At 35.6% G+C, this 24,685-nt stretch overlaps 1 protein-coding gene across 1 annotated transcript; it reads left to right on the forward strand.

Annotated features, from left to right (window-relative positions):
• Positions 1-13,289: 13,289 nt before the first annotated feature.
• LOC137938450 (RING-H2 finger protein ATL16-like) lies at positions 13,290-16,380 on the forward strand. The gene is made up of 5 exons (XM_068783410.1): positions 13,290-13,671; positions 13,889-14,029; positions 14,871-14,956; positions 15,038-15,091; positions 15,205-16,380. Exons 1-5 carry the CDS (start codon positions 13,290-13,292, stop codon positions 16,378-16,380), a joined length of 1,839 nt encoding a protein of 612 aa, XP_068639511.1.
• The last annotated feature ends 8,305 nt before the right edge of the window (positions 16,381-24,685 follow it).

A 24,685-nucleotide genomic window follows, 5' to 3' on the forward strand; every position in this document is an offset into this window, starting at 1 on the left:
TCGGTTGCTGATTGTTGTTAGCATTGGTTATTTTGACGAAGAAGAAAGCACATGGTGGCCCTAGAATATTATCTTTCGGCTGATTACCCGTTAGCCCCCTTAATTGGCGTCTTTACTCCTACTGTTTGAGAGTCGGTGCCCTATGGAGGGACACCGTGATGGAGGAATATATTACTATACTTCTGAGCAATGCCTATAGACCCACTACCTACAGAGGATAGGAGTGTGCCTAACATCCAACATGAGTCATTTAACTGACGTCTAGGAGTGATGTCTGACGGCTACGAGTGATTTTACTCTCATTTATATTATACCAATTGGGCCTCTTGGAAGAAACCACCAACTTGAGAGGGAGTGTTGGAAATTATGGTGGACTGTCATTTCATATGGACAGATCCTATATACCATTTGCAACAAGCTAGGCGTTCATGATGTTCTCTCACTCCCCAGCTTGAGGGGGTGTTGGAAGATGGGCCCAAGCCCACACGACCAAGGAAGGTGTGCAAGTCCAAATGTGAGGAAGAGGTCTCAAAGCCCACAAACCAAGCAGACGGCCCACACAGTGATGGCAAGATGGTAAATAAAGAGTCATCTCATAGAGATGGCATTGATGTAATTTGTTTAAGCTTTATGGGCATAATTGTAATATTATAATTTTATCAATCTATAAATTGAGGTTCAAGGGGAGTGTTAGGATACAAGTCCATAACCTCTGTTCTTTCCCAATGAGTCCCTCTATTTTTTTCCCCATGAGCTAAATCCATGGAGTCTTGAAAATCAACAAATTCCAAAGAGGTAATGGAAGGAGTTTGTCTATAGAGATAAAATTATTGTCATTCATTGTTACCCTACATTTGGACAAATTTTCTGGATTGAATATAGCATGAAAGTTATAACATACTTCAACAAGGGGGTTATAATTTTAGATCTTATACTTTTAGCATATATGATGCAAAAAATATAATTAGATACTGTTCTTGTTGGTTCTATCCAAATGGAACTCATTTTTGAAATAAAAGAGTATTATTACATGGTTGTGGATAATTAATAAGCATATAGGATTAAACCTGAAAAGTGAATATATTTTCTATGACAGTGAGGATTGGTGATAGCCTTTAATTTTTCATCTCCATGATAATAAGAGGAGTGCTAAAAAATTATACATGCAATGATTGGGGTTTGTGTTGATATGATGCTGAAATTTCCATTGAATGGAAATTGTTGTGGGTGTTATTATAGAATTTATGCTTGTTTCAGTATACCTTCGAAAGGTGAAAGAAATACATGATTGTACTATTGTCAATTTGTAGTGAATAAACTATGAGGGTGTAGAGGTTATTCATTTTACCATCTCAATCATTCATGAATGGAATTGAATGTAGAATTATATGTTGATTTTTTTTCATTATAAATTATTTTAGGTTACCTAACATAGACTTTACCTCATTTTTGAATGCTATGTAAACCTATTTCCACATGCCAGTTGTTCATGTGGGAAGTTACAAGATTTGTCCTTAGAGAATATCTGAAATTATCTTTGTGAGTATCTGCTAAATGCTATGTGTTGAAGGATCGCTGGGCCTGGAATTAAGAATTGAAGTGGGATTTGGGTAAGAGGTCTTAGTCATCTAACCTCATTTGGAAGTATGAAATTGTGGACTCATTTAAATGGACGAATATGTGGTCCTTGTTAGAGCCTAGAGAATGAGAGCCACAATAATACTGAATTAAAAAAAAATTCCATGCAAGCTATTGGGAATGCCTTGTAGGGTGGGTATAGGTGAATCACTGCAAACACTATGAAGGCTTGATTTTATGCCAAGGTAGCATGCCACAAAGTAGGGGTCCCTTCTCGTGAGACATTTTTTTTTGAAAGTGCCCAACAACTTTTTTTTTTTTTTTTTTTTTTTTTTTTTGACATAGGTTGCGTGTGATAGTCTGCCGAGGGGTCCATTCTAGTTTCAAAACCTCGCAAGGGGGTTTATCACTTAATATTTTTTAAGAGACCTACATGTATATGGATGCCACGACTAGTAAATAAGGAGAAATTTTATAGAGATGGCATAAAATTGTAATTATGCAAGCTGGTGTATGTCCTCTTATATTTTTTTTTCCTTTCGAAGCATGTAAAGGGCAAAGTAGTTATTATAAACACCTTCACACAACTATAAATATAGCCTAAAGGCATGCAACAGATTATTCAAGTCTCTTGCTCTTGGCTCAAATTCATCCTTACACCTCTCTCTTTTCCTCTTCTCCTTCCCATTGTTTCTACTCTCCTCTCTCCCAAGAGCTAGAGTTTCACTCTTCTCTCCTTCCCATGAGATATCTTATATTTATGTGTGTTCCCTAGAAATTAATATGGTATCAGAGTGGGCAAAGATCTGAGGTTGAAAAGGAGAGGAAGATGGTGAAGAAAGGGAGGAAGAAGAAGAAGAAAAAAAAAGAAAAAAAAAGAGATAAGTTTCTCATTTTTTCCTTTAGTTTTTCTTTTCCAATTCCTGTTCTTCATTGGATGTTTCACTTTCTTATCGTTTGTTTCATATAGAAAAATATATACCTTTGGAGAGATCTCTGAGTCTAGTTTCCAAATTAAAAATAATTGTTAAAATTAATTTTTTTAAGAAAGATAAATTGACATATGAAGCAGCAAAGGTCAAGCAGCAACAAGTTTCAACTTTCTAAACGGTTTGTACTATTATGAGTGAGAATTTATATTGAGAATTATATATGAAAATAAATCTATATGATTCTACTTTCTATCTCAATAAACCATTTCTCAATGTGATCTTTCTAGAGAGTGATATCCACAACATCACTTAGAAACATGTTAAAACCCTTAGAGAGAAATCCCCATGCTTTATCAAATATACTTTTTTAATGTGACATTGTTAAGATTGATCAGTTACTAATTGTGATCAATCATCCCGAACTATATAGACCAGAAATATAAAAGCATGATCGATCAAACATAGTTGATTGATTGATCATCCAGGACATGACCATTTCATGATATAATGCATGATTGATCATAGCAATCCAGGCAAACTAAATTTATATGAAATAATCAATCATCCCACCATTTTTAGTAAGGGGCCTAAAGCATGATTGATCAAATGAAAATATATTGATCAATCATACTTATTCTACATAGCCAAAGAGAATCTTGATTGATCAATCAACCACTGGCAATGATTTGTTGTTTTTAAAAATCCATTACTAATAGGTTTTCAAGGTTGAGAGAATGAAGAGGAGACGAAAGGATGAGGAGGGGATAAAAGAAGGAAGGAAGGAGAAAGGACAGCTGAGAGAGAGAAGAGTCGGGGTGAGAATTACGGTTATGGAGCTTCTCCAAACCCTCCCCTTTAAGCTTTATTTATTGAGGATAAAAGTTTCAATATTACTAGTAAACCCTTCATCCTAGTAGGAGTCAGGAAGAGAAAAAAAACATAAGATGATTACAACAATAAGACCCAAGCTTTCTTATATCTTCTAACACTCCCCCTCCAACAAGTGGTGAAAAGACACCGTATATCCCCAACTTGGTACATGCAATGCCTTGGAGTTAATTGACTTTGTGAAAATATTTGCAAGTTGTCTATGAGTTGAGATATGTTTAAGATTTATAATCCTTGCTTGCAACTTTTCTCTCACAAAATGACAATCCACCTCGATATGCTTAGTTCTCTCATGGAAGACTGGGTTGGAGGCAATGTGGATCGCAATTTGATTGTCACAATAAAGATCCATCATGCCTTCTTTGTCGAATCCCAACTCTGCTAGAAGAGATTTAATCCATAGAAGCTCACTACTGCACGTTCTATGGCTATGTATTTTGCTTCTGCACTGGACCTTGCAACCACATTTTTTTCTTCTCCATCTAACAACATTGACTCCAACTAGAATACAATATCCTGAAGTAGATTTTCTACCATCTGATGATCCAACCCAATCTGCTTTGGTAGAACTTTCAACCTTGAAATAACCATGACACTTATGTAGAAGCCCTTGTCCTGGTGCCTTTTTCAAGTACTTAAGAATCCTCTCCAATGCCTGTCATGGAGACATATGATGTTTATGCATATATTGACTAACCACATTGACTACAAAAGAAATATTTGATCTAGTCACAATGAAATAAACAAGCATCCCAACTAGTCTTTGGTACTTGCCCACATCAACTTCATATCCCAAGCCAACACACAATTTAGTATTTGTCTCCATACGGCTGTCAGTAGAGAGACATCCCATCATTCCTATTTCTTTAATCAATTCAAGAACATAGTTTTTTTTTTTGTGAAAAAATGATACCATCCTTAGACTGAAGAACCTCAATACCAAGAAAGTACTAAAGGAGTCCCAAGTCTTTTGTCTTGAATTCATTGCATATATTCTGTTTGAATTGGCAGATGCTATCAATAACACTTCATGTCAAAATAATATCATCTACTTACACAACAAGTTGTACCACACCTTTCTCGGTATGCTTGAAAAATACAGAACGGTCCACACAATGCCGTGTGAACCCGAATCGTAGCATTACTTGACTAAACTTGTCAAACCATGTACATGGAGATTGCTTCAGACCATATAATTAATTTTTTAGGAGGCATATAGACTCCCCCTCAACCACATATCCAAGTGGTTATTGCATATAAATTTCCTCCTTAATATCACCATCGAGGAAGGCATTCTTCACATCTAGCTGAAAAATAAGCCAACGAGAGTTACCAACAAGAAATAATAATAGATGTACAGAGTTGAGCTTGGTGATGAGAGAAATTTTTTTCTCATAATCAATACCATAACACTGAGTATAGCATTTAGCCACTAGTTAGGCTTTAAGACGGGCCACGAAACCATCCTAATTCTATTTTACAGTGAAAAATGGGTCATTACGAGCCCATGAGGAGAGAATGAATCGAGGCAAACAAGAGCAAGTTGAGCAAGCCTTGCAAGCAAAGTTATCTCTCATATCTAAAAGTGAAAGCACTTTGAGAGGTGGAAGAGATCAAGGACTTGTTAGAGGTCGTGGACGTAGTCAAAGAAGAGGTAATGATGAGCAAAATTTTATTTTTGAGAGTAGAAACTAGACTTCTCAAAGAAGTCGTGGAAGAGGAAGAGGAAGAGGTAACAATGGAGGCAACTACTGGAGAAATAATGAGGTAAGAATTGAAAAATCCAAAATTGAATGTTATTCTTACTGGGAAATATGAACATATGGGAGTGTCAATTCAAGAAAGTAGATGAAGAGTCAAAATTGATTGAGTACAAGGAAGAAGTTGAGGAGCCTACATTATTCCTTTCACTAAAGGATGAACTTGTGGGAGAAAATAGTTCATGGTACTTTGATAATGGCGCTAGTAACCACATGACAGGTGATAGAAGCAAATTTGTGGAACTTGTCAATAACGTAATGGACCATGTACGTTTTGGTGACGATACAAAGGTGGGTATTAAAGGCAAAGGTATAGTCTTATTTCAAATGAAAGGTGGTGGCCACAAAATTTTTCATAATGTTTATTACATTCCCAAGATGAAAAGTAATATTTTGAGTATTGGGCAATTTTTGGAGAGTGGCTACAAAATCACCATGGAAGATCGCTTTCTTTGGCTTAGAGATCATTATGACAATCTTATTGCTAAGGTCACAATGACAAATAATCGAATATTTATGCTTGATATGAAGAACATTGGAGCAATGAGTTTAAAAGCTTGTGTGAAAGATCCATTATAGATTTGGCACATGAGATTTGGTCATCTAAACTTTGAAAGACTTAGAAACTTGGAAGAAAAGAATATGGTGAAGGGCATTCCAAAAGTAAATCTTTCCAATCAAGTATGTGAAGCGTGCTTACTTGGCAAGCATTCAAGAAAGAATTTTTTGAAACAATCCACTAGAAGAGCCACGACTACTTGAACTAATCCATGCTGATGTATGCGGTCCTATCAAGCCTCAATTTCTTGGTAAAAAACTCTTAATTTATCCTTTTTATTGATGACTGTTTTTAGAAAAACATGGATAAATTTTTTGAAGTACAAGAGTGAGGCTTTTGAGGAATTCAAAAAGTTTAAAGCTCTAGTTGAGAAAGAAAATGGTTATGAGATTAAAGCACTAAAAACCGCTCGAGGGGGAGAATTCACTTCCAATGAATTCAAGAATTTTGTGAAAGACATGGAATTCGTCGCCCTTTAACAGTTCCTAAATCGCCACAACAAAATGGAGTTTCAGAGAGGAAGAATAGAACAATCCTCAACATGGCTAGAACAATGTTGAAGAGCAAAATGATGCCAAAAGAATTTTGGGCAGAAGGTGTTGCTTGTGCAGTCTATCTCTTAAATCGATCACCAACAAAAAGCTTAAAGAATGTAACACCGCAAGAAATATGAAGTAGACGGAAGCCAAGTGTGTCACACTTGCGAGTTTTCAGACTAGTAACCTATGTTCATGTTCCAGAACAAGAGAGATCTAAGCTCGATGATTGAAGCAAGAAGTTTGTGTTCATTGGATATGATGAAAATTTAAAAGGCTACTAGGTTTTCAATCCTAGCAATAATAAAATTTTAGAAAGTAGAAATGTTGAATTTGAAGAAAATGCTTCATGGGATTGGACTGATAATGAGGAAGGAGTATATGATTTTCTTTCATACTTTGAAGAAGAAGAGTTTGCAGTGCAACAAACTCAAAGTGAAATTACTCCTCCAACTTCACCAAATATATTATCTCAAGCATCCTCGTCATTTTCTTCACCTTCATCTTGCTCAAGTGAAGGACCTCAAAGATATTGGAACCTTGAAGACATCTACAATGAAACTGAAAGGTTAGAAGATGAAAACTTTTTTTTTTCTCTAATGATGTACCTTTGAGTTTTGAAGAAGCTGTAAAAGAGAAAAGGTAGACACATGCCATGAATGAAGAAATTCAAGCGATTGAAAAGAATGACACGTGGAAACTTGTTTCTCTTCCAAGTGGTCATCAGGCTATTGGAGTTAAATGGGTATTCAATACTAAGAAGAATTCCAAGAGGAAGGTAGAGAAATACAAAACGGTGTTAGTTGCTAAGGGGTACAAGCAAAAACAAGGTATCGACTATGAAGAAGTGTTTGCTCCTGTTGCTCGCCTAGAGACGATCCGATTGCTTATTTTCTCTTGCAGCTCAAAATCATTGGAAATTCATCAAATGGATGTAAAGTCCGCTTTTCTGAATGGTTGTCTAAAAGAGGAGGTCTATGTTGAACAACCATTAGGATATGTTGTTAAAGGACAAAATGCTAAAATTGAAGAAGGCTTTGTAAGGACTCAAGCAAGCGCCAAGAGCTTGGTACAACCATCTCGATAAGTATTTCCAAGAGAATGGTTTTACTAGGTGTATACATGAATATGCACTTTATGTAAAACAAGAAAATGGAGGATTATTTTTTGTTTGTGTGTATGTGGATGATCTTATTTTTATAGGAAGTAATCCAAAAATGTTTGAAGACTTCGAGAAGACTATGACTCAAGAATTTGAACTGAGTGACATGGGCCTCATGTCTTACTACTTGGGAATTGAAGTAAAGCAAATGGAGGATGAAATTTTCATCTCTCTAGAGGCTTATGCAAAGGAAGTGATCAAGAAATTCAACATGGCGAATTGTAACCCCACTAATACCCCCATAGAATGTGGCATGAAACTTTATAAAATGAGCGATGGAGCAAGAGTAGACCAAACTTTATTCAAAAGCCTTGTGGGAAGTTTGAGGTACTTGACTTGTATCAAGCTTGATATTTTATTTTCAGTTGGAATTATGAGTCGATTCATGGAAAATACTTCTGAAACGCACATGAAATCAACTAGAAGGATTCTTCGTTATCTCAAAGGTACTTTTGACTATGGAATTTTCTATTCATCTTGAAATGAATTCAAGTTGAGAGGGTATTGTGATAGTGACTATGTTGGAGATATTGATGATAGAAAAAACACTATTGGGTTTGTCTTCTTTTTGGAAAATAGTGCAATTTCTTGGTGTTCCAAGAAGCAACCCATATTCACTCTCTAAACATGTGAATTTGAGTATATTGCTGCAATTTCTTCTGCTTGTCATGCATTTTGGTTAAGAAAACTATTAAAAGAGTTCAATTTAGAACAAAGTGAAACAACCAAAATTATGATACACAACAAATTGGCATTTGCTCTAGCAAAGAATCTAGTATTTCATGATCGATCCAAGCATATTGATACAAAATATTATTTCATCCGAGAGTGTGTTGAAAAAAAGGAAGTTGAGATGGAATATGTTGGAGATATTGATGATAGAAAATACTATTGGGTTTGTCTTCTTTTTGGAAAATAGTACAATTTCTTGGTGTTCCAAGAAGCAACCCATATTCACTCTCTAAACATGTGAATTTGAGTATATTGCTGCAATTTCTTCTGCTTATCATGCAATTTGGTTAAGAAAAATATTAAAAGAGTTCAATTTAGAACAAAGTGAAACAACCAAAATTATGATACACAACAAATTGGCATTTGCTCTAGCAAAGAATCTAGTGTTTCTTGATCGATCCAAGCATATTGATACAAAATATTATTTTATCCGAGAGTGTGTTGAAAAAATGGAAGTTGAGATGGAATATGTGAAGTCACATGATCAAGTTATTGACATTTTCACAACGCCTCTCAAATATGAAAGTTTTTAGAAGTTGAGAATGTTTATCGGTGTTGCAAAGATATCAAGTTTAAGAGGGGGTGTTGGATATTAAACTTGACTGGAATCAAAGAAATATTTGAAGGGTCTATTCTCATTTAAATGGTATAAATAATATGTCATTGGAAATCTATACATGTCTAGGTTCTAATGAATCAAACCATTCATGAATTGATGTTTTCTAGAAGAAGTTATTGTCAATTTACTACAGATTGTTCAATAAAACCGAAAATAAGATGCATCCATTGATTAATGCCTTTTGATGTGATAAGATGCATCCATTGACTAATGTTTTTTTATGTGATAAGATACGTCTATTGATTAGCGACTTTTGGACTGATAGGATTTATCTATTGATTAATATCTTTTGAGTAGTATAAATACCCATGTATTCAAGCTTTGTAAAAATAACAATCAATTGTATTAAAGAAATTCCTTTTCTTTTGTCTCTTTTGTTTTTTTTCTTTCTTTTATCATTCTTTGAGTTGCTTCCAACAGATACCGATCTTAAGATGGCGTTGTCTAAACAGCCCTGGAAAATCAAAAACGTCGACAACCTCTGGAAGGTAACTTCCAGCCGAATATCAGGTTGATAGGAGGCAACTACCGTAACCAGACTTGATAAGATTTCGAGAAGGACGAATGTACCAGGCTGGATGAGATACTGGCTGGCTGGCAATGAAGCATTCATTCGAAAACAGCCAGTTAACAGCAACTTGACCGTTCGGAATTGATATGAAATCATTGTTGTACATATCATCCGCAGAACAATGATCATAATCTTCTGAAAGCAGCAGCATACTAAAAACAAAGTTGGTAATTGGCTCAGAAGACAGCTACAAAAATCACTGGAGACATCTAAACAACACCTTAGACGGAAATTCTGCTGCTAAAGATTTATCCTAACAGTTGTGAAACTAAAAATTTGGCTGGCAATGTTAATACGATCGGGGATTTGGCTCGGGATGGAAATCGGATACGAATTTGCAGCAGTCAATAGTTGGATAAATAACAGTAGAGCAATACGACTTCCGACGGTAATACCAGCAAGAAACGAGTACCGCCGGTCACCCGATGACGGCAATGCTGGAATGACGCAAACGTTGACTCCGAGCAACAACAACGGTGAGCCAGTGGAAGAAGATGTGCTTGCGAAGAAGATGTCGTCTCCTAGGCTGTATACTGAGTAACATAACAAGTTACGAAAGCAATGTAGAAAAAAAATAAACAATCACCATGCTGTAATCTACTGTTGACACAGAGGTACCGAGTCACCTTAAACTTTGTATGCTTAGTGCTGGAAGAGCGCCACTCTGATGCCTCTGCTTTTAACGGAAGTGAGAAAATGTAACTACAGCTAAGTTGGCCTGACTCAAGAGAGAGTTGGCTAATTCTAAGTTAGACCAGCTTGAACGACTCACATACTGGACACACATACTGGTCTGCTATTGAATGCTGCTGAATGGTAATGAATCAAGAACTCAAATCGAGTTCTTCCTTATTCTGCTGGTACCAGAAGGTTGCTACAAGTATTCTCAAAAGAATAGAGAAACTCTGCTATTATTCAACTATTAAGGATGAGCAACGGAGAACCTGTTGAAGCCAAAAAACTGTGAATCTATGGTTCACAAACCATGAAGCCGAGCCGTTGCATCAAAGACAACAAATAAACCAAAGAGGTACACTTAGCAAGTCGATCATCCACCGAGCAATAGCAAGTTTGGAATTTAAAAAAATCATAGCTATGAGTTCTGAAGAGAAGGAAGGAGAGAGCACAGGAGGAAGAACGGGGAGTGATGAAGAGACAAAAAACGTAAACTAATTACATCAATGACACTCTAATCACATCATATATTCCAACACTATTTCTGACATAATTTGTGACTATCTGATTGTGATTTTTTCATTTATTCCCTTATTTCAGGTTGAAGACTCAATTTCATAGACAGATCTTTGGTTAGTTCTTGTAGTCAATACATTTTAGTTTGTGCTTTCACTATTTCTAAAAGTTCCTTTCACTATCATTTAGTTAGTCGTTTTCATAAGCTCTAAGTTGAGTTTCACTAAGGCAATTGTTCAGTATTTTATCACCTTAAATTCAAATTTGAATAAAAGATATAGATTGAAATCAAATACTATCCCAACCAAAAAATATGAGCTATCTTTATCTCTTAATGGATGGATAGATCGAATCCATAAAGTTAAAAAGTTTAGTTTCTACTTTAAAAACTGAGGCTTTTAGAATGCTTACTGAGATTTTTGAATCAATGCCTACAACTAAAGAATGAAAAAGAGTTTGGACAAGAGATAATATACTCCACTAATTTTTTTAATTTATTTCCCTCTCCTATGTTCTCATGTGAGGTTCCTAAGAATGAGATCTAAAAAAATTATAGGTCAAAATCAAATAACTTCTCAACCGAAAACATGAACTCTCTTTATCTCTTCATGGATGGATGGATTAGATTCGTAAAGTTAAAAAGACGAGTTTTTTTATTTTTAAAAGAGATTTATTAAAGGCTAATTGAGGTTTCAAGAAAATTAACTACGACTGGAACATGTTCTATTTCAATAACTTATTCATTTTTTTTTGTTTCTTATGGTTGTTGTGTCCAATGGGTAGAAAGTATTTATTTCCTAACAATCTTTTGGTTTCTTCCATGCTATTAATCTTCAAAGTCAAGGCTAATTTAATCTACTAAAAGGATTCAAAGAGTACTGTTCAATAAATTTTTTTTGTGATAAATTCGAGTTTTATTGGTAGGTTCCTTCATTAAATTGCCATTTGTTTCAAATTATGAGGAGTTTTTAGCTAAGAGAGAAAAAATTGCATGCAAGAGAATATATGAATATCCAGTGCTAACTAGAAATATCTTACTTGTGGTAAAAAAAACTCCATTTCATGTAATTAGAGGTTCTGAAGCTAAAGAGTGTTTGCATCTTATTTCTTTAAAACAAATGCATGTTTTTCAATTATACTCTCAATTTGATGTTTTATTTCATGTTTCAATGCTTTCTAGAGGCTCATGGTATTAAAAAAAATATATAATCTTCTCATTCTCCTCATTGAAGTAGCTTCGGATTTGTAGAAGTAGGAAAAAAGTTTCCATTAACTCATTTGGAAATCCCTTATGTGCACTAGCCATAATAGACATTTAAAAGAGGCATGCTTTGGCCTCCCAAGTTTGTGGTATGGTTTGTCTCTTATTTTTGTTTGTCTTCTTACCTTTTGATCTCAGTTTTTTACCTTTTGATCATTAATTTCTTCCATTGTTCATTGCATAGTTTTGCGTCTCCATTTTGATATATTTTGTGATGTTCCGTAGTTGCATTTGTTCTGTGTATTTGGTCATGTGATCTTTTTCTAATACTTTATAAATTTAAATAGGTTGCTTTTGTTTTTTTTCTTGATGTCAAGAGTTGTAAAATTCTTCTTGGAAATCAATTAGTCCTAATTTCTACCCTCCAACCTTCCTATGCCATAACACTCTTGGTAAAACAAAATGTGAAGTAGCTTTATGTTTCTCTGCTCTATTTCTGTTACACACCTAGTCAATACATACCAAAAGACCGATTTGTTTGGTAGCGGAAAACCAAATACTTAACCCAAGATCATAACAATACTCCTACCATTAGCACGCTCTGATACCAAATGTTACGCACTTAACCAATACATACCAAAAGATCGATCTGTTTGGTAGCGGAAAGCCAAGTACTTAACCCAGGATCATAACAATTTATTTCTCTATTATGTTTTGCCATGTGTTTTGTAATCCATTTACTATGTGTTTGATTTTACAATATTTTTCTAATGTTTATGATTTTAAATAAGAAGATCCCACCATCCGAATATCAACATTATGGTTACAAATTAGCGCCTATTAGAATTACTCATGGGATTTCCGATAATTTTAATAAATGATAAGTTTTTCCTTTTTTCTCTCCATCCTCACAATGCTATGCAAATTAAGAGCAATTGGAGAAAAAAAAAATCCCTTAAACCTAGTGGTCCATTTTCACTTTTTTCATATCCACATAAATAAATGTTCATGAATAAATAATATTAATAATCAAAAGGTGCAGCTTTGGCTCCTAAGGAGTTGACTACCCTCAATACGTATCTTCATTCTTCAGTTGTAACGTCTCGTTTCAATGGCATTCAATGGAGATTAATTACAAATATAAACAACAAAAAGTAAGCTCGAAAGTAGGAAACCGAGACACAGCAGCAGTAGCTTGCCAGTGAGTCGTCTTGGAAGGCAACCACGTGAATTTCCATGCTTCTCTGTCACCTAAATCAATCCAGAAAGAAGCCGGATTCCGTCGTCTGTTTCTTTTTTGTTTTAAACCATAAACAGGAACCTGCAGAGAGTCTTTCCCCCTGATTTTGACTCTTCAGAACAAGAAATTTTTGTTGCGGAGGATGGGACGAAGAGGAAAAGTCGAACGTTTTTTGTTTTTTTATTTTTTGTGATCATATCAAATGGGGAGACTTGTTTTTGTTTCTTCTCTGGTACTCGGTCAAGCTTCTAATCATCTTCTTTAACATTTTTGAGCAAGATCTAGAGATTTAATACATGTTTTGTTCATCATCTGATTGAATGGTCAACTGGTATACTGAAAAAAGAGCAGTGGAGAACTGTCTTTATGGAAAAATCTCTAACCAGGCTGCTTTTAGAACTTGTTCAGAGATATCCGAAGATACCCGAAAAGATTTTGAATTTGGATTGGGATCTTTATCTTCCTTCTCTTATGAAAATCCAGTGGGAACCCTTGGAAAGATTCAAAACTCTTTTCTGTTCATGGGTTTTCTCCAAAATAAAATTCATTTGGCAAGTCTGAAAGTTTTGACTCAGATCCGCAGCTTTTTCAAATGCCAAAATCTTTCTTGCCCTGTCCACAAGTCAGGCTCCTGGGCCATCTGCCAGTGGCTTTACCCTTCCTCAGCATCTCTTTACATCACACAGCTTTTGACTTCTCCTGGTCAGATCTCAGAAAATCCCTTTTATTGATATCAGCTCTTTTTTTAAAAAAATTCCGTTTTCGATTTTCTTTTGTAATGAATAGTAAAGGGGTTAGTCCAAAATGAACCGGAATGAATTACTCCGGCATTACGTAGTTCATTAGATTAAGTTTTTAGTGTAGAATGAATTATACTTATTTTGAATCACGTCAATTCATTGAATCAGGCAAAAAACAGGGAAAACTGATTCAGACCTCTCGACCTCTCTTCTATCTCGGCCTCCCTCTCTTCTCACTCTCGGCGTACAGTCGGAGCGTTGCCTCTGTCGCCATTGCCCGTTGGCCGGCCATAGTCTCCTGACGCTAAGGAAGACTACGCGTGCCGTAAGGAAGATGGAGTTTAATTTTTCCTAAGTTAGGAAAAAATAAACCATCGTCATAAAAATAATAATTTATATATATTTTTATAAAATAATTATTTTTTATTTATTCAATATATTCATTTTATAATTATTATATTAAATTAGTTATTTAATAATCATAATTAAAATATTGTTAAAATAAATATTTGATAAATTATTTTGGTTTAATTATCTAATTGCTATAATTAATTAAACCAATGGTTTTAAATTTTGAAAAAATATATTATTAATTAATAATACAAAAATATATATATTATGTTATTGATATATATATATATATGTATATTTATTATATTAATTTTTTATTATTGTATTAAATTGGTGGTTTTTAATGTTAAAATATATCTTATGTTATTAAAAAATAATTTATTTATTTATTATATTCTCTTATGTTATTGTTTACTTTTATTTATTTGTTTTAAAAAATTTATTCTAGTCCTTAGTAATTATTGTATTAATTTATAATAAATTATAATCATTAAGTAATATAATATAGTTTTTCCATTAATTAAGATATTAATATATTTTAATACTACACGTTAAATCACTTATAAGTGTAGTAATAATATTTATTTTAGTTAATTATCTATTTAAGTATATATTCTATTTAAGTATATTATAAAATGTTACTCGTTCTCTAGTTTATATCATACTTTTCATCCAGAGCCACTAACACTTGAATCTATTTTCCAATGCACTTAACACCTACGGATAAGTTGAAGTTGAATTAATTCTTTTAAGATGAATTGAATTCTTCACTTCATTTCGTTTTTGTGAGCTCCTTTTATTTAATTTCAGAATCCAGGAAGCTCACATTGATGGTCGGCGAAGGATTCTTGAACTTAGAACCAGGATATAAAATAAGGATTATGTACGTGGAACGGGTTGCTCTCAAATAAAGAATACTCCCTTGTTTTGTCTAAGACTGGTTAGTATCCATTTTTTCTCCGCTGACTTCTACCCAGTTCCCCTTTCCACAAGTTCTTCACAGAGCATTTTCCTTTCGTTCTGGTTCATGGGTCTGATCTTGTTTCTGAAACTGGGACACGGGACACCCATTTCATTTTCCTACATATACCCCAATCTCATTCTTTTTACCCATTACGTTTGTTTGGTTGTTTTAATTTTGTAGATTTTTCAAAGCTCCATTTCTATCTTCTCCACTCATCAGCCTCATTTCAGTTCTTCTCTCTTTGAGGTTGTGTACGGCCTGTTTCTTCGGGTTTTCTCATTTATGTTCATCTCTGTGGCTGTTCCGTGGTCGATGGAATCAAATCTGAGGGGTCTTTATTTACAAGGAGATGCTCCCACGGCTTCACCTTATTATCCGCCGAACTTCAATCGCAGTCCGTTCAGACCTCTCTCCGTTTCTCACTCTGCAAATTTTCCCATCTTAGCTGTTGCCATTCTAGGCATCATAGCCACAGCTTTCTTGCTCATCTGCTACTATATCTTTGTCATCAAATGCTGCTTAAATTGGTACAGATACGACTTCTTGCGGCGGATATCAGGCAGGAGGGGACCCAGGCATGGAGACCCCTTAGTCATCTACGCCACCACGATCGAGAGCCGCGGCCTCGATGAATCCGTGATCCGATCCATCCCCATTTTCCGATTCAAGAAAGGAGAGGAAGATGGTAAGGAGAAAAACTTCAGTGAGTGTGCAGTCTGTTTGAATGAGTTCCAAGAAGATGAAAGGCTCCGGCTGCTGCCCAGTTGCTCCCATGCTTTTCACATAGACTGTATTGATACATGGCTTCAGAACAACGCTAATTGCCCTCTCTGTAGATCAAGTATTTCAAATGTTCGACCATTTGATCAGGGTATGGTCGACATCCCATTTCAAGATCCTCATCAATTCAGCAACCACTTTGTGATTGAAGTCAGTGAGGACGGAACTGATCAGGCCCCGAGAAGTCAAGATTTGAGTGGAGCTGTTTCGATTGAGATGTCAATTCAATCTGGTGGTTCTCGACACAATCCATCCCCTTGGAAGTTGGAACAGGAAATGCCATCAAAGAAGCAGAGGAGGTTTCATCATCTATCTAGCATGGGAGACGAGTGCATTGATGTGACAGGAGAAGATGATCAATTTTCTGTACAGCCCATTAGACGGTCCTTCTCCATGGATTCTTCAGCTGATAGGCAGCTGTATCTCTCTGTTCAAGAAGTTTTACGGCAGAATCCCCGGATACAAGAAACAGGTAGCTCTGGTGAAGGAAGTAACAGAAGCAGGAGATACTTCTTCTCTTTTGGCCATGGCCGAGGATCAAGAAGTGCTGTTCTTCCGATTGAATTCGAACCCTGATTGTGTTACATTTCTTTTCTCTTTGCCTCTTGATTCTTTTGCATAGGTTTTGGTTTTGCTAGATTTTATCTCTTCTGGGTAGATTATGACATATACAGAGGATAAATGAGTGTAAAATACATTTTGGCTAAAGGCTGAGCTTGTTATTTGGTTTTGTAATCAAGCTCCATTGCTTGAATCATGGAGAAGCTATTTTTTTATCTAAACTTTCTTTACCTTTTGTTATCAAGTTAATGAGTTCTCAGCTTTGCTCTTGAAAGCTCTACTACTACTCTTGTCTTTCTACAATAGTAAGAATTTAAAGCAGCAGCGTTGAGTTCTGGTCGTCCTCATCACCATGGCTCTCTCTCTTTAAATACAGTTTCTTCATTCTTTTCATTAACAGAACAGGAAACAGGAGGGAGAAGAAAGATTGGAGGGGACCAGACAAAAAAGGGCTCCTTCCAGTGACCCATCTGACTGTCTTATCCGATGACTTGAGGCTTGAGCTGTTTTCTTTTTTTGCTTTTTTTCTTTTTCTAAATCTTAACGACTTGGGGATGAAGGAAGACCAGATCTACCTTAGCTGGTTAAATAATTGCTAAGTTCCAAGCAAGAACAGTTCCTTTAACTGAACAAAAACGGCAAAGACTGTAGGCTCGAAGATTAATGAGTTGGAGATGCAGAGATGCACAGTGTTCTAGACAGATGCTTCACTTGCATTGTGCAGAAAAGCAAATAGAAATCTCACTTCTCTGGGGTTTTCTAGATCAACCCAGTTATAGAATACGATAATTATTAACTTAACTGATTCTGCTGATCACAGGTTAATGTGCCGTTGCTGTTTACCTGGGAGAAGCCTCCATATGAAGCCTGACGTCGAACACGTTGTCTCAGTACAGTGAATTTTCTGTTTTTTTTTTCTCTCTCTCGCTGTCTCTCTGTCTCTCTGTCTCTCCTATATCCTCTCTTCTTCCATCTCCCTATCCTTCCCACCACAGCCACCCCAAGCCCCAACCCCTTCACCACCACCATGGTAGTCTCACCCAAGAGATCCTCTATCATCTGACAAGCGAAAAGGGGGGAGGGGCCTGGCTATAACTCTGCTCTTTTTTCTTTTCTAATTTAAATAAGTATAATATAAAATTTTAATAAAATATAAATTATTTGAATAAAATTTATATTATTATATAATATAAATAGAAACTCTTGCCTTCCTTTTAATTATAAAATTCTATTTATTGTATATGATAAAGGATTTTATCATTTTATATGAATTGAAAATAATTTTATGTTATATAAAAGTTATTAAAAACATAAATATTTATAAATATTTTAAGTTTTATATTATATAAGGTCTATCAAATCTTATATGTAATAAAATATGAATTATTATATATATTATTAATATATTATATTATATTATATTATATAATGTATACATTTCAATTTTATTTACATTTTATAAAGTAAGTATTGATAGGTGGGTTGTAGAATGAAGTTGGATTTTCTAAAATCTTAACTCGACTTGACATAACCATCGTGTTACAACTTATTGAGTTGACCCAAGTTGCCCCGAGTAAAAAAAAAACTTGTCTCATAACTCGAAACAAGTTAATATCTGACTAGTCCGAGTTGAGTCCTTGCATGATATGGAGAATCAAGTTTGTTCCATAGTCAATATTACCCATGTTTAAGTCCAAATGGATTTAAAAATATAGAAAACAATATCATTTTTCATTCATTTTCTTGAAAACTACACAAATAATTACAAGGAAAGTTTTTTTTTTTTAATTTTGTAGGTAATTTCCTAATAAGATACTAATAAAATATTAAATTATATACTTCTTGTTAACTTATAATTGGGAAAACACTTCTAACTTTTTCCTAAGATACAATTTTCTCTTTGGGGCATCACTTGGCTGATGAGTTCATGACAAATATGGTAGCCAAAATCTTGGATAGGATTGAGGTTGGCCAATGGGAAATTAAAATTGCAGCATCCCATTCATTAGTACCTTACAAATAATTTAAGACACACCTCTATGTTCACTAGGTTCATCACTTTGATTAAATGAAATGTTACTTGTTTTTTTTATTTTTACATTATCTTTGTTAGTTTACTTCTTCTATTTTGCAACAACACAATGTTAAGATTTACTCAAAGATTTCTTCCCTTAAGGAGAAATCCTGTAATATTCTGTAAATCCGTTGATTGGGGTAATCCCGTTAATCACTCAAATTCTTCCATGTATATTTTGTATAACGGCTATTTAAGCCGATGATGTGAATGAGAAATCAAGATTGAAAGTGAAGTATTATTTTCGAGTTGGTATCAGAGCGGGAGAATCATCTCCTCCTCCATCGCCGAAGAGCAGAGTGAAAGCTCTGTTCCGTAATCTCAGTCGATGTACTCTGTTTCGCAGCGAAACAGAGCTTTACGTCGACGACCGTAGCTGACGAATCGCCTTTCGACCTTCCGACCGACGAATCGTTGCGAAAAAAAAAGGAGCTGTTCTGAAGTTCCGTAGCCTGCCGATGATCGTAGCCGAGCCAGTGCTCGGCCTTCCATCAGAAAGCTTCGCCGACCGACGAAGAAGAAAAAAAAACAAGAAGGAGAAAAGCCTCACCGACGCTAGTCCAGCGTGCGTCTCGACGAAGAAAATTTGCACCGACGACGGCCTTCCCGATAACCGTTAGCCCAATCGACGCCGACAAAGGGGAAGAGACGCAGCACTGTCGAGCGTCTCGACGAAGAAGAGGTACAGTAAAATTTTTTATTGTTCGTTTAAACTTAGGTCCGGGTTAATTATTTGCCGAGCGACCCGATGTACTCTGTTCGTTAATTATTTGCCGAGCGGACCAGACCAAATCGGTCTACGGACCGGACCGGATCGGACCGGACCAATTTTGCTATTTAGAAAGCAAACCGGACTAGACCGAATCAGTCAACGGATCGGACCAATATTTTTTTGGTATCCTCGCCGATCTTCTTTTCATCATGTCGAAGGAATCAACACCGATTATTCATGTGCAATCCGAAAACTTTGGTTTTACAACCAGCGTCACTCTTACCGAAGTCAACTATGATGTATGGTCCCAGATCATGGAGATGTAAATTGCAGGACGAGAAAAGCTCGAATATATTATGGGAAAAACACCATTCCCACAAGAAACGGATGCCTGTTATGCGAAATGGTATGTTGAAAATCAAAAAGTCAAGGGGTGGTTGTTAACCTCTATGTCACCAGATATTATGAAGTGCTATATTCAGCTGCGTACCGCACGCGAAATATGGAATGCTCTGGAAAAAGCTTTCTATGATGGGTCAGATGAATCACAATTTTTTTCATTGAATCAGAGAGTTTTCTCCACCAAACAGACTGGTCGCCCTTTATCAACGTATTATGGTGATCTTGTGGAAAATTTTCAAGAACTTGATCATCGTGACAGGACTATAATGAAAGATCCTGATAATGTGATTGCTTATAGAAAATCCGTTGAAAGACTGCGTGTTCATATTTTTTTAAACGGATTGGATGCAGAATTCGAACAAGTCCGTGGCGAAATTCTCAGAAAAGACCCGATATTGGATCTTGAAGAAGCCTATGCTTATGTACATCGTGACTCTGTTCGTAGAACCACTTTAAATAGTGAAGTTGATCTTGTTGAGACATCTGCAATGGTAGCACGTCGAGCTAAGCCTAAAACAGCTCGACCAACTGGTCCTAACAGTGATCAAAATCGAACATCAGGATCTCAGAATCGTAGTTATGAGGTTGAACAACCAAACCAGAGCGCATTTGTACTCACTGTGGTGAGACTGGGCATATCAAGTCACGATGTTATGAACTTATCGGGTATCCAGAATGGTGGGATCCTACAAAAGCGCCTCGCAAACGAAACTCCAAATCAAATAATCATGCTTCCGTTGTAGTAGCATAACCTTCCACCTCTCACACAACTGAGGATGCATCAGTCTTAATCGCTACATCTGGTAAGGTTCTTAATACTTCCGCTCCTAGTAGAAATAGTGAATGGATAATTGATTCTGGTGCTACTGATCATATGACCTTTGACAATCATCATGTTAAAAGTATGAAACCATCTGAACAACATATCGTATCTACAACAAATGGTACTCCATCTCACGTTATTGGAGAAGGTTCTATCACTCTCACTGAAAATCTGAGTCTTGATTCTGTATTAGTTGTTCCAACCCTCAATCATAATCTATTATCAGTTGCTTAAAGAACTCGTACTCTGCATTGTATTGTGGTTTTTTGGCCTAACCTTTGTGTTTTTAAGGACATTCGAACTCAGAAGACAATTGGATATGGTACTAGAAGGGGGAAACTCTATTACCTTGATCTGCAGCCAGAAAGTTTTCATCAGTTAGCCCAAGCGTTCTCCATGAAGAAAAAATCAGCAGATTCTGATATTTGGTTATGGCATAAACGGTTGGGTCATTCATCCTTTGGTTATTTAAAGAAATTGTTTCCTACACTTTTTGAAAAATTATCTATTTCAGATTTTAAGTGTGATGTATTTGAATTGGCGAAAAGCCATCGTGTTCCATTCCCAATAAGCATGAATAGGAGTCCAGTACCTTTTATGATTATTCACTCTGATGTGTGGGGTCCAGAAAATATAGCCTTCCTTAGTGATAAATGGTGGTTTGTTTCTTTTATTAATGATCACACCCGTATGACTTGGATTTGTTTAATGAAGTAAAAAAGTGAAGTTAGTTCATTGTTCAAACAATTTCACAAAATGATAGTCACTCAGTATCATTCTACAATACGAACTCTTCGAAGTGACAATGGGGGAGAATTTGTGAATCAAAGTTTCAAAGAATATCTAGATGATCATGGTATTACTCATCAAACTACTTGTTTGTACACCCCTCAGCAAAATGGAGTTGCAGAGCGAAAGAACCACCACCTTCTTGAGGTTGTTCGTGCTTCCTTGTTTGAAGCTCATATGTTGATAAGTTACTGGGGTGAAGCCATCACAACTGCAGCTTACCTATCAATCAAATACCCTCGAGTGTATTACAATTTCAGACTCCCTTGAGTGTTCTTCATAAAACCATAAGTTCACCTGCTGTGCCGAATCTACCACCAAAAGTTTTTGGGTGTGTAGCCTTTGTTCACCTCCATAAGTCATTGAGACATAAATTGGAACCCCGAGCTCTCAAGTGTGTTTTTGTTGGTTATGCTCAACATCAGAAAGGTTATCGTTGTTATCATCCTCCATCTCGCAAATTGTATGTCACTCTTGATGTGGTATTTCACGAAGAAAACATGTATTATTCTACTCCCGAGTCTTCAATACAGGAGGAGAACAAGATTGAATTGAAGACCCTTTATCATCATTTGGATACTACAAGTGGTCAATATTTCGATGACAACTGTGGACATCAAAATGATTCACAAGATGGAGAAAGACAAGACCAGATGGAAGTGATGCAACCAGAGTCTCAGCCGCCATCTTCCCCCCTTCATGATGTACCAATGGATCAATTGTCTTCTGAGTCCGAGTCCATGTCTGAACCTCAGGTAAGTTCCGAAACTCAACTAAGAGTGCTACCTCATCGAACCACAAGAGGAAAACCTAGAGTCAATTATGAACCTCTTCTCATCTCTAAATCTCAGTATCCCATGCATAATTTTGTGTCTTATCATAGATTGTCAAAGGCAAATGAGGTATTTGTGAATCAATTATCTGCTATATCTATTCCTAATAGTGTGCAGGAAGCCTTGAAAGGTTCAAGGCAAGGCTTGTCGCCAAATGATATACTCAAACCTACGGGATCGATTATATGGAGACATTCGCACCAGTGGCCAAAATCAACACCGTTCGGATTCTACTATCTCTGGCTGTGAATCTTGATTGGCCCTTATATCAGTTTGATGTAAAAAATGCATTTGACACGGAGATCTCCAAGAAGAAGTATATATGGAATTACCTCCTGGATGTATTATGCAAAACAAAGGAGGCAAACAAGTATGTAAACTGAGGAAGTCCCTATATGGTTTGAAGCAGTCCCCGAGGGCGTGGTTTGGAAGGTTCACGAATTTTATGAAATCTATCGGATACAAGCAAAGCAACTCAGATCATACTCTCTTCCTGAAATATAACAAGGAGGCCATCACAACTCTTATTGTATATGTTGATGATATGATAGTAACTGGGAATGATCCAGAAGAAAAGAAATCATTGCAAAATCGTCTTGCTAGAGAATTTGAAATGAAGGATCTTGGCTACTTAAAATATTTTCTTGGCATTGAAGTGTCCAGATCCAAGGAAGGAATTTTTCTATCTCAACGAAAATATGCTTTGGATTTATTGAAGGAAACTGGTATGACAACATGTAGTCCAACCAGTACTCCTATGGAAGAAAATCTGAAACTTGGAATACATTCAGATCAAGTTCCTGCTAACAAGGAGCGTTATCAGAGACTAGTTGGGAGGTTAATGTATCTTGCACATACCCGACCAGACTTAGCTTATGTACTAAGTGTGGTTAGTCAATTTATGCACTCTCCAAGTGAAGAACATATGAATGTCGTCAACCGTATCCTACGCTACTTGAAATCATCTCCAGGGAAAGGAATTTTATTTAAAAAGGGAGGTGACTTGAAAATTGAAGGTTATACCGATGCCGATTGGGCTGGGTCAATAGAAGATCGATGATCTACTTCTGGATACTTTACATTTGTAGGTGGAAATTTGGTCACTTGGAGAAGTAAGAAACAAGAGGTGGTGGCTAGATCTTCAGCTGAAGCCGAATATCGGGGAATGGCCAAGGCAATATGTGAATTATTATGGATCAAAAATCTGATACAAGAACTACATATTGAGCAGACAAGTCCTATGAAATTATATTGTGACAATAAGGCCACATGTGATATTGCCCACAACCCAGTCCAGCATGATAGAACTAAACATGTTGAAGTTGATAGACACTTTATTAAAGAAAAGTTAGAAGCAAGAATCATTGAAGTCCCTCATGTTCGATATGAGGATCAGCTTGCCGATGTGCTAACCAAGGCAGTGTCTTACCGAGCTTTTAACAAATGTCTTGACAAGTTGGGCATAAGTGATATCTATACACCAACTTGAGGGGGAGTGTTAAGATTTACTCAAAGATTTCTTTCCTTAAGGAGAAATCATGTAATATTCTGTAAATCCTGTGATTGGGGTAATCCCGTTAATCACTCAAATTCTTCCATGTATATTTTGTATAACGGCTATTTAAGCCGATGATGTGAATGAGAAATCAAGATTGAAAGTGAAGTATTATTTTCGAGTCACAATTCCCAATTTGCTTAAAAATTACCCAAGTTTTATGAATAAAGCAAAATCAATTTTTAGTCTTAATCTTATACCTCTTTCAAGTTCTTGTTATCTTCAACCCATTCCATCCTTTTTTAGAGAAGATGTTCTCTTCTTGGACCATTCTTCTACTCCATTGGTATTAGAATGGTTTTTAGTTTCCTTGCATATTCATAGATAAGGGTTGATACATATTTATTTCCATAAGCTAGGCAAACATTATTGGATATGGTGTCCTATTTATCTATAAATAGATCCACATCTATTTTCCATGAATTTCCATTATTTTCCACTTGTTTCTATGTGAACCGACCCATATGTGTCCTTAGGAACTGATAGATTGGTTTGTCCTGGCATTAATAGAGTTAGAGCATGGTTCAAAACTTCAGCTTTTTATTAAATGATCCTTTATATTATTATCTTAAAAAATACAATTTAAAGTTTGTGTCATAAATATTTTTAAACTCTAACTGAATTAAAATATATTCCTTTTGAATATTTATATGTAAAGATTATTAACTATACCATGATAATGTATGGCTGGATGCTCGTATGTTGTCTTGCATCATATTTACTTCATCTTTTTATCTTTAGACCATCTTACTATAGTTTTAAGCTTAGACTATTTAAGACTTATTTTTTTTAAAAAATTAACAAGCATATGAGCTTTTTCTCATAACCTTTATTGAAGTCGATTTTGTTTGTATCAACCTAATGTTATCACAAGTTTTTTTATATAGAAAATCTTTGTAATTGATTATGTTTAGTTATTAATGTACTTTTTAGTGGTTTATTATTAAATATGTAAATTATAACTTGCATGTTTGTTCTAATAATAATTTTTTTTATATAATCTATAGTGCTTCGATATATATTGTCTGCATAAACTTTCCTCTTGTGTCTATATTAAATTTCCTTTTTCACGAAGGCAGACAATTTATCTTTCATCAATATTTCAAAGTTTGCTTGGAGGTAAGCCTTTTCT

Source organism: Aristolochia californica, unplaced genomic scaffold (genome assembly GCF_029961685.1).
Source record: "Aristolochia californica isolate CCGP_79_NKW_82.1479 unplaced genomic scaffold, dmAriCali1.0.hap1 SCAF_8, whole genome shotgun sequence".
NCBI classification, from domain to species: domain Eukaryota; kingdom Viridiplantae; phylum Streptophyta; class Magnoliopsida; order Piperales; family Aristolochiaceae; genus Aristolochia; species Aristolochia californica.